The sequence below is a fragment of the Neolamprologus multifasciatus genome, chromosome 9 (assembly GCF_963576455.1).
Source record: "Neolamprologus multifasciatus chromosome 9, fNeoMul1.2, whole genome shotgun sequence".
Taxonomy (NCBI): Eukaryota; Metazoa; Chordata; class Actinopteri; order Cichliformes; family Cichlidae; genus Neolamprologus; species Neolamprologus multifasciatus.
In genome coordinates, this window is record NC_140447.1 from 18,001,600 (window position 1) to 18,011,684 (window position 10,085).

At 40.2% G+C, this 10,085-nt stretch overlaps 2 protein-coding genes across 2 annotated transcripts; both read left to right on the top strand.

Annotated features, from left to right (window-relative positions):
* The first annotated feature begins 917 nt into the window (after positions 1 to 917).
* abhd10b (abhydrolase domain containing 10, depalmitoylase b) lies at positions 918 to 5,469 on the top strand. The gene is made up of 5 exons (XM_085173330.1): positions 918 to 1,053; positions 1,492 to 1,678; positions 2,492 to 2,603; positions 4,456 to 4,593; positions 4,682 to 5,469. The coding sequence occupies exons 1-5, from the start codon at positions 933 to 935 to the stop codon at positions 5,021 to 5,023; spliced, it is 900 nt and encodes a 299-aa protein (XP_085029456.1). The 5' UTR covers positions 918 to 932; the 3' UTR covers positions 5,024 to 5,469.
* A 122-nt stretch (positions 5,470 to 5,591) lies between these two features.
* tagln3b (transgelin 3b) lies at positions 5,592 to 10,073 on the top strand. Its single transcript, XM_085173333.1, has 5 exons — positions 5,592 to 6,705; positions 7,516 to 7,747; positions 8,550 to 8,724; positions 8,810 to 8,912; positions 9,002 to 10,073. The coding sequence occupies exons 2-5, from the start codon at positions 7,568 to 7,570 to the stop codon at positions 9,141 to 9,143; spliced, it is 600 nt and encodes a 199-aa protein (XP_085029459.1). The 5' UTR covers positions 5,592 to 6,705; positions 7,516 to 7,567; the 3' UTR covers positions 9,144 to 10,073.
* Positions 10,074 to 10,085: the final 12 nt, after the last annotated feature.

Sequence of the window (10,085 nt, forward strand, 5' to 3'; positions counted from 1 at the left end):
TAACCCCGAGCACTGGATGCATGCGTGAAACCCGCATAGAAACGTTAATAAGTAGTACATTTACTAGTTTTCATAGTATTCTGTTACTTTTATGTTATATTTTCTTTTTTGCCATGTGACTTCTGTTATATTATTTAATATTAAAGATATTAAAATAAATCAAACATGATGCATGACACTGCACAAACACTTTAAAAAACACTATAAAACTACAACATGAAAGATGACATTTACTCATAAATAAAGGCAGTATCAACAGCTATTTTGATTTACTTGATTTGCGTTGCTTATTTAATGTGTGATCTTTTTCTTAAATATATACGTAATATAATACATAGTTGTATGTAAAGAGACCTCACTGTTTGCTTTTATGTGTGGTTTTTTGTTTTCTATTTTTCTGTAGTTATTAAGTTGAATACAGGTGTGCACTACAGGTTTGATAATCTGCACACTGATTATTATTATTATCTATTTAGTCTTTTTATAAAACAACAATGCGTTTTTGAGCTAGTATTACTGAGTGTTGCTGTCACTTTAGTGAATGCACTTAAGAATTAAAGAGTGACCAAAAGGGGCTTTTGGTTACAGTATGCTTGTTTTAGAGAAATAATAACAAATTTCAGATTAAAGTTTTTTTTTCGTGATTGCCAAGATAAAGAAGCTTTACTGCACTGGCGCAGGTGACGACATTTTCCCAAGTATTCCACTTTAATAGCCTTTTGAGGTACCCGCTACCCACCCAAATGTGTAAATGTCTACATTTTTTTTCCTTTATTAAACTTTTAGTGCAAGTTTAATGCGTGGCTTTTATTGCTAAGGCAGTATATTTCCACTGAAGTAAAGGAATGTAGTACAGGAGTAGTACAGGACGCAATGTACATCTACTTTCTGTTGTGCGGCTTGAAATGAGACTCGCGGCTCCAACTCTCGCGATGTTTCCTCAGTGGTCTCGGAGCAGTATGGCAGCCGTCGCACTGAGGTCTTGCCGCAGAGGACTTTCACAGATTTTAAACAATGGGGGGCTCGCAGCTCTGTCTTCAAAGCGTCTGGAAGGTTTGTTGAGGTGTCCTCTTATGGCAGGAACATTTGGTAACGTTCGTGTGTCTTACAGAGGTATTTAAACACGTCGGAGGGGGTGTGGCTCGTACAGACTTCGTCGTCCTAAAAAAATTTAGGACATGAACGGCGAAATGTTAACGCTCGGAATGCTTTTGCGCCAGTTTTGGTCCAATTTTGTAGCATTTCTAAAATGCTTAGAAAGCTAATTACCCTCGCTTGAGTAAATCGCTGGTATGTTCCTGCGATGTGAAAGAAATGCCCATGCTCTTGCATCGAGATGAGCTTTATCCTACGCGGGGCATGACATGTGTCCAGCAAAGTTCGCCAAACTGAGCGAAAATTCTGTACAGGGCGTCATTAATGTAACAAATTCAGTATCAGTAAATAATATTCAATGTCAATAAATAACAAAACTAATGTTCTGTGAAACAGAACCCAGGAGGCATAAATCTTCGGTTCAGTATGCTTCACGACCAGATCTCCCAAAGCTGGCCTACAGAAGAGTGAAGGGAAAGAGCCCAGGTGTGGTTTTCCTCCCAGGTTATGGCTCCAACATGAATGGACAGAAAGCTGAGGCGCTGGAAGAGTTCTGTAGGTCACTGGGACACTCATACCTCAGGTAAGTTATCCAAACATATCACTCTGAGAGAGAAGCCCGATGCTGAGCATGGCATTAAATCAAGTTTAAAAATAAAGCTAAACACAGTCAATCCAAAGTGAGCTATAGGACTGCAAGAGGCACAAATGAAATAAATGAATTGGGGGGGGGGGGGGGAAACCATCATCCAACATAATGTGACCAATAAGTACAACTGTGTTGTCTTTTAATGTGCTTGTTAATGTTCAAGTTAATAGACGAAAACACCTCTATATGTAGGAGAGTATTAAAAATATGGTGTTGCTATAAGGTGTTTTTGTTTGCACACAATATCAATTTCTATATACCTTTTGAATATACAGTAACTGAGACTTTTTTTTTTGCATGGATGCATCTTTTATATTAGCTGAAACCAAAACAAGATCTATTAAGTAAACTGAAAACCCAAAGTATTATAGCTATATGGAAATATATATAGATTAATTGATAGATTTAATTAATCCCACACTGGGGAAATTCACTTGTTACAGCAGAACAAATGTCAGGAAGAAAAAAAGTGAGTTAGGAGAGGGAGTTAGAGTTATATGATGGAAAGAAAAGTAAATAGTTGTCTGTTAAAGCACGGAGGAATGAATTAATGAATAATTTAATTATCCTAAAAATACCACCACCTTTCATCGTGTGAAGTCTGAAGTTCCTGGTTAAACAAGTGGCCCCAGTTCTGAACAATAAGAGGCTTGTTAGGTCCACATAAACTTGTCTGTAGCCTTGTATGACTTGCCATCGTTTTAGCTTCAGATATTCACCCACTTTGTGCTATTTGTGGTTTTCCAGGTTTGATTACACAGGACATGGAGCCTCAGGAGGTGTGCTATCAGAAGGAACTATTGGTACCTGGAAAAAAGATGTCCTTTTTGTGTTGGATGAGTTGGCAGAGGGGCCACAGGTAAATATTACCTAGGCTAATTCCATTGCTAGTTAGAGGAGGTAAGTAATCAGTCAAGTTATGTAAATTTTGAACGGCAGGCATTGGTCCTGCATTAAGATTATCAGGTTCCTGAGAATAATCCTCAAAGGTTTTCATTAGACCAGTAATATCAGACAAACAAATATATGAAACCTTGAAAATAAGGACCTAAATGCAGTACCTAGCAATAGAGCTTCAATCATTTCTTCAATTTGTTAAATTGCAACTACATGTTGTTTTTAATAACCTACAGATAAGTAATGCATCATCACATGTTTCAGTGTATTTGAAGTTGGCAATTACCAGAGTCACTCTGTCTTCTGGCAACATTTATAGTAGGTTTTACCAAAAATGCAGGTATGCTTGCTAATCTCATTTTGCTGCAAAAATAAAATAAATAAAGATAATTTTATCTTGTGGGATAAAACAAATATTGATAAAAGGAGGTGATTATGTTATTCTAGTATTCAGCGTATTGCAAAAATATTAAATAGACAAATAATGTCATGTCGTGAGCAAAGTATTGTGGTAGTATCGTCATGATGTCCCACTTCTATACTTATGCACATGCACATTTGTGATGCGCACTGAGTCTCCTGCAGCGTAAACTACGTTTTGGGGATGAGGAGGGACTCGCAGGAGACCCAGCTTGCTAAGTAAGGATATTGTTGAGCTATATACGTGTTGAAAATTTGACCCACTGACTCCATTGACGGTGCACAATCCTGTAAATGTTTTTTTTGGGGGTTTTTTTGGGTTTTTTTCCTTAAATGAGGATGAGTCTCATTTTAGGCTGGAAAGTTGTGGGGTCTTTCACTGACAGTGCTGGGTTTATGTCTGATTACCAATGATCCTTAAAATAAAGCTTGAGACGGTATGATACAGAAGCTGATTGGACCTGCAGGTGGTCAGAGGGCAACAGAAACATAGCAGAAGTGATGGGAGCAGTGCGTGGCTCGCAAGAGGATACAATTAAGCAGTACAGGACTCCAGAGAGTCCAGTGAAAGCTTTATTATTTTTTCATATGACTGTAGACTGTTAAAACGCATACAAAATACACACAACAAATACCTAAAACAAGTTGACATATGCACATGACATGCAAAATCTTCCCCAATTCAAAACCTAAAGAATATCTTATTGTCCTCTACTGAAAAATTCTGATCTTATACATGTACAAATATATTCATAAGGTCAGTTGCTGAGCACGGCATTTCTGCTGCTGCATTGAAAACCCTTCCCTAGAGTCTGTGTGCTGGAGGCTTCAAATCTCTACATTTACGTGTAAGCTGCATACTCAGCCATAGCTGGCAGTAGCCACAGCTACTTGTAATGTCCTGAAATTCTGCTGTTGTTGAAGGTGGACGCGGAGAAAATCTCCCCTTTTACCAGATGAATCTGAAAATAGCCTTCTAGTGTCAAACTCAGCACTTAACGTTATTCTGCACAGTGAATCCAAAGCTAACAAGTAAAGGCAAAACAGGGCTGGGAGCAGGTTTAGTGACACCTCAATGGGTGCATTTAAAATTCTCATTTGCAGTAACTAAACTGGGTTCATGAACGAATCAATAACAGAGATGTAAAACCTTTCTAAATTCTCCAGTGTTGCTTTCCCCCCATTTCACCAGAAGATGGCACTATTGCCACATTTATACCACAGCTTTTGTTTTCAACCGTTCTACTGCATGAATGTGTGGTTTCTTAAAAATGTTTGAAGTGAGGTTTCCAAGTTTGTTTGTTTTTTTGTTTGTTTGTTGTGGGGGGGTTCCCCCCCCCCCCCAACTATCAGTTGAGCTATATTTAATTTGTGGTGTTTTTGCCATCTTGTAGATACTGGTTGGTTCCAGTATAGGTGGTTGGCTTATGCTGCTGGCAGCCATTGCCAGACCAGAGAAGACAGCTGCGCTAGTGGGCATCTCCACTGCCGCTGATCATGTTGTCACAGCGTTCAACTCTCTTCCGCTGGAGGTGAGAATATAAAATACAATAATATGTGTAATTCTTTTTTGTTTTAAATATTTTCTCATCTAAGTGTGATATCTGTGTTCAAATGCAGACACGCAAGGAGTTTGAGGCCAAGGGGGAGTGGACTATACCCACCAAACACATGGAGGAGGGTGTTTACAAGTTTAGCATGGACTTTTTGCGTGAGGCAGAAAATCACTGTGTTCTCCAGAGTCCCATCCCCATCACCTGCCCCGTGCGGCTCATTCATGGGCTCAAAGACGAGGACGTCCCCTGGCACATCTCCATGCAGGTTGCAGAGCGTGTCCTCAGCTCCGACGTGGACGTCATCCTCCGACGACATGGCCAGCACCGCATGTCTGACAAGGACGACATCAAGCTTATGGTCTACACCATTGACGATCTCATCGATAAGCTGACCACTATGGTCTGAGTAAGGTATAGGAAAGTGAGCCGGAGATGTTCCTAAGATTAAAAGATAATGACTTTGTTAACTGGGAAGTCAGCCCTCAAGGATATTACCAAACAACGGCATGTTGCACCGCCAAATATGACCTTTTATCCATCTATGTTTTTCATCCCGTACTTCATCATGTTAACATGTTGGAAAATTGAAAACTATATTGTAAGGGAGCCCTCCTGCTAGCTGTTCCCTTGTATCTTCAGGTTGCATTTGTATGTGCTCCAGGTTATTGTATCAAGTGTTACGTTTGGTAAGCCATTCTTAGGTCTGCCATTGCTGCTGTCTCTGCCGTTGTTCTTACTGTTTGGCTGTCTCTTCCCCTCCTTCCCTCCTCCATCTTTACTTAGAAACACAGTTTTCCTGTGCCTTTTTAATCACTTTTCGCCCGTTTTGGCTAATAAAACCTTTGCACACTAGAGTGCAGGTCTCAAGTCTGTGAAAGTGCACACACAGATGACACAAGCAACATTATGTGGCGACAAAGAGTAACTGAAAGCTGCATTCAGGTGCATTCAGAATAAATTGCACTGGGAGATGTTAGTTGGAAAATATAGTTTATTCTGAGTCAGAGAGGATTTTTATCTATACATTTGTCTAACTGGGAAAATTACAAAAAGTCACACCCGAATGTATATCAGCACCATTACTAAGTAGTTTTAAGAATATAGTGATACTTGTACAATGTAAATTGTCAGTGTGAGCAGAAACCAAGAGTTTTTGGTTTCTTTGTATTTGCACAACGGTTCTGTTACATAACTCCGGCCTGCTGAAAAGAGCCGCTGAGCTGTTGATTATTAACGTGTAACTGGCCACTGGGTGCTCTATGCTCAATGGGGTGAAACCAACCACTTGGGAGCTCTCAGGTCCACATAACTGCAGCAGTGACCTTTAACTTATGGCTGAGCTGGGTATCCAGTCATCTGGCATGCTTAAACAAAACTCAGATGTCAGCTTGTGACTGTATTAATAAATTACATTTACTGTGTTGCTCCTGCTTGAACAGGAGTGTCCCATATTTTAGTTATGTTATCGTGTAGCTGGATCAAGTAAAAAAGAACACTGTCCAAGTTGAACCACAGTGCTCATCCAAGATAAAGCTCAAATTCAATTAGTTATAATGAATGGGTCCCAGTGCTGAAATCAAACAGTGTCTGCACTGTGCAGAAACCCAGGAGGTAGACCAGCACTTTAAAGAAAACAACATAGACAACTGTTGTTGAGCAAGTCAGTGTAGCTGCCAAATGATCAGCTGTGATGAAATAAAAGAGGATTATCTTGTTTGCTGTGATTTCCATCTACTATTGCCTTAAAGTCGCAGGCGGTAGTTCAAAGATTTGATTCGACACCATCATGTGCCTCTGCTTTGACGAGGATCCGTTCAATGCCGAATGAGCTGAGCGTGCACTACAGTGACCACTATCCGGGAGCGCAGTCACGTCGCAGTCTGTGCTGAGAGTGACTCTGGGGACACCTCCCGGGGGAGCTGCCATATAAAACCAGTGGCTCGCTCCTCCCGGACAAAGTGAGGTCCAGCCTCGTCCCATCAGCACGGATGCTTCAGCACTTCAGCATCCTCAGCTCTGCTTTAGCTCAGCGGAATTAACGCATCGGATACGGGACGGATCTGACCTTTCTCCCTGCTGTCCTCAGTAGTAAGTGCATCATTGCTTTTCACCCCCTCGATAAAAACGCTGTGAGTGCATGACTTTTGCAGCATATAATGCATATATGCAAACAATGCGGCGTCACGGCTGCTATGTGAGCTTTGGACGGCTCCCTTTCTGTTTTAACAAGCTGCAGAATGCGTAGCAATGTGGCATGGTGTTATCAGGTAACGGGACTTTATGTTTCATGCATTACATTTAAGTTTACTGCGCACTTTGTGAACGATGCAGTGAACGGCAGGTGATGTATTCCCAAAACGCTTATGCGTAAAAGAGGACTGACGTAATTAAATTAAACTCTATTGCAGCTAAAAATAGCGCAACGTGAACTTCTGTATATTGTTGGAAGCTCCCTTTTAAAAATGAAAAAAAAAAAAAAGGATATAAACTTTTCGTGAGAATACATTTGATTATTTAATTTGCGTTATGTTGCCTGCGCGGAGGTTATACTTGAACGTACATCAAGTACAGCGCATCTTTGCGCTCGGTGTGCCGGAAACGGGATTCATTGTTGCCATAGCAATAAGAGGGCTTGTCCGTGTTCTGGGCGGCAGTGAGAGGACCACACCCATTCTGTGCTAGAGGCTCCAAAGATGCCTCTGGGTGGACCGATGGATGGGAAGCGAGACGTGTGCTGATGTGGCTTTTATCTAAACATTAACATTTTGTTTTATTTAAAAGAATATTGTAACCAATATGGAAAATTGATTTAGATCAGACAAAATGGTAACATAAAATATAACATGAGAAGATTGCACTGGTGTAATGATTGATGATGAAATCGTTTGTTCTCTTCAGGCAAATTGCACACTGCATAGAAAATATATACTAGATTCCTGGGAGACCCACAATGGCAAACAGAGGGCCCAGTTACGGACTGAGTCGAGAGGTGCAGGAGAAGATTGAGCAGAAGTATGATCCTGACCTGGAGCAAAGGTTGGTCGATTGGATAACTGCACAGTGTGGAGGAAACCTGGAGAAACCACAGCCGGGAAAGCAGAACTTCCAGAAATGGCTGATGGATGGAACAGTGAGTGTCTGCGGCATAGTTTTCTGCTTGAAATAGAAGCTAGCCTTAAATAATTTAGGATAGCTCTGTGAGATTTAAAGAGCCCAAGGTTGGCAAAAGTCTAAAAAAAAAAAAGTTTTTATATTTTTTATATACTAAAAATATAAAGTATAAATATATTAATATTCTCTTTTTATTAGAATTTCTTTATGTACTATTGGCTAAGTTGCAATTAGGTTGTTAAAAGAATACTTGTGTTTGGTGTTATTTATAAGTCACTGATAGCAAACGGCAATTTGAAAATTGCTAACTATTATGGCTATACTGATCGCTGTAAGCCTCTGATTTAAAAACTCCTCTATCTTCAAAGTGAAGATGCTTACCAGTGCACCCTTCACTTTGCTGTCTTTTGCCATGCTCTTTAGCTGACTAATGCTATAAAAAAACACTCAGAGAAAACAATCATATGATGCAGATACATCAATTTATGAACTAATAATTAACTCTAGAGATAAGAGTGTAATGCAATCAGAGGCCATTGCATGTTCACAGCAAAGTGACTCAGACTTTTTGTGAATTAGAAGACGCTCTTCCTCTCCAGAGACCACACTTTTTCTTGAAATTAAGCTGTTACTAAAGTACAAATTGGAAAGGGAAGATAAGCCCACAACCCAGAATAAAAATGTCCATATTAGATTAGGCGTGTCAAATGACAATGTCTTTGGGTGAACTATTCCTTTAAGAACCATGAGTCATTAGTATGGTATGGTCAGTATGTTGGTTGATGACAGTCAATACAGATTCCTGACCTCTTTTGTCCCAGATTCTCTGTAGACTCATCAACAGCCTTTATCCGAGGGGGAAGGAACCCATCAAAAAGATCCCAGAGACTCAGATGGCTTTTAAACAAATGGAGAAGATCTCCCAGTTCCTGCAAGCCGCAGAAGCTTATGGAGTCACAACCACTGACATCTTTCAAACTGTAGATCTCTGGGAGGGTAAACTCTATCTTCTGATGCAGTCATGTTTACTCTATTTAATAGTCACCGGATGATTTACAAAATGTTTACAATCTGGCTACAGGAAAAGACATGGCAGCAGTCCAAAGGACCCTAATGGCTTTGGGGAGTTTGGCTGTCACCAAAGACGACGGTCAATACAGAGGAGATAGAGACTGGTTCCACAGGTGGATACGCAGCAAAACAAAACAAAAAGAACTCAATTTCTTCACAACTGCACAGCTAATCCTGTAACCATATTGCTGTTTCTATTCAGGAAAGCCCAGGGGTACCGAAGAGAATTCACCGACGAGCAGCTACGCCAAGGACAGAGTTTAATTGGCCTCCAAATGGGCAGCAACCGTGGGGCTTCCCAGTCTGGTATGACAGGCTATGGCATGCACCGTCAGATCATGTAGACCCATTACTACCCTTGCTGTTCTGCTTCCAGACCTTACTCTCTCCTAACACCACAAATATTGTAGCCCCAAAAACCTTCCTAAGCTTCGTAGCACCTGCCACGTTAACCTCCGTTTCCCTGAAAGTGCTGCTTTTGCCAGACAGTGTTTTATTCACACTTTGAAAAAAATGATGTCAGATGCTGTAGCTCTCCTTCTTTGGACTCTCCTTCCCTTCCTCTCTCCCAGGTTCTCACGTGCTGTTTCCTAACTATCACTCTTAACTCCATTTGGTTACTTTTCAGGTCCAGATGTTTACTTTACGTGGAACTCAGTGTTTCAGCATCGGTTTCATCTTGCAAAGTGTTTAAATAAAATCTCTATACAATGCAAGTCATCAGAGTTGTACATATATTTACGGAAGTACTGTAAGCCACTGTTAGAGCATGCCGTATGCTATGCATTTTTAATTATCGACACACTAATTTACATTTCTTTGCTTGTTTTAGGATGGCTACTGTTACCCTGTAATTATTTAGCCTTAAACCTAATGGAACTTAATGACTGACGATGTCTCTGCTATCTTGTCTGAAGACTTGTTGCAGTATCCTCTGTAACCAAATCAACCTCACGTGGTGCCTGGTTATGGGACTACAAAGACTGGGTCCTGATATACTGGCCTCAAATTATAAATGAGAGTCATTCATTCTGAGCCATGCCCTTGTTATTTGTTTGTTAGATTACATATTGTACTGTGTCTCTTTTGTGCGCAACAAGCAAGTAAATGTGCAGTAGCCAACATGTACAACAGTGGAGTTTTCATCTCTGATGCCAGTTGATTACACTGCTTGAATGTGCCCTTTTATGTGTATTATATTTTTAAAATATATTTATATCTGGAAGCCTGTAAGAAGAATTATTTAAAAAAAAAAATAAAGTACAGTATGATAAGAGGTATTTGTG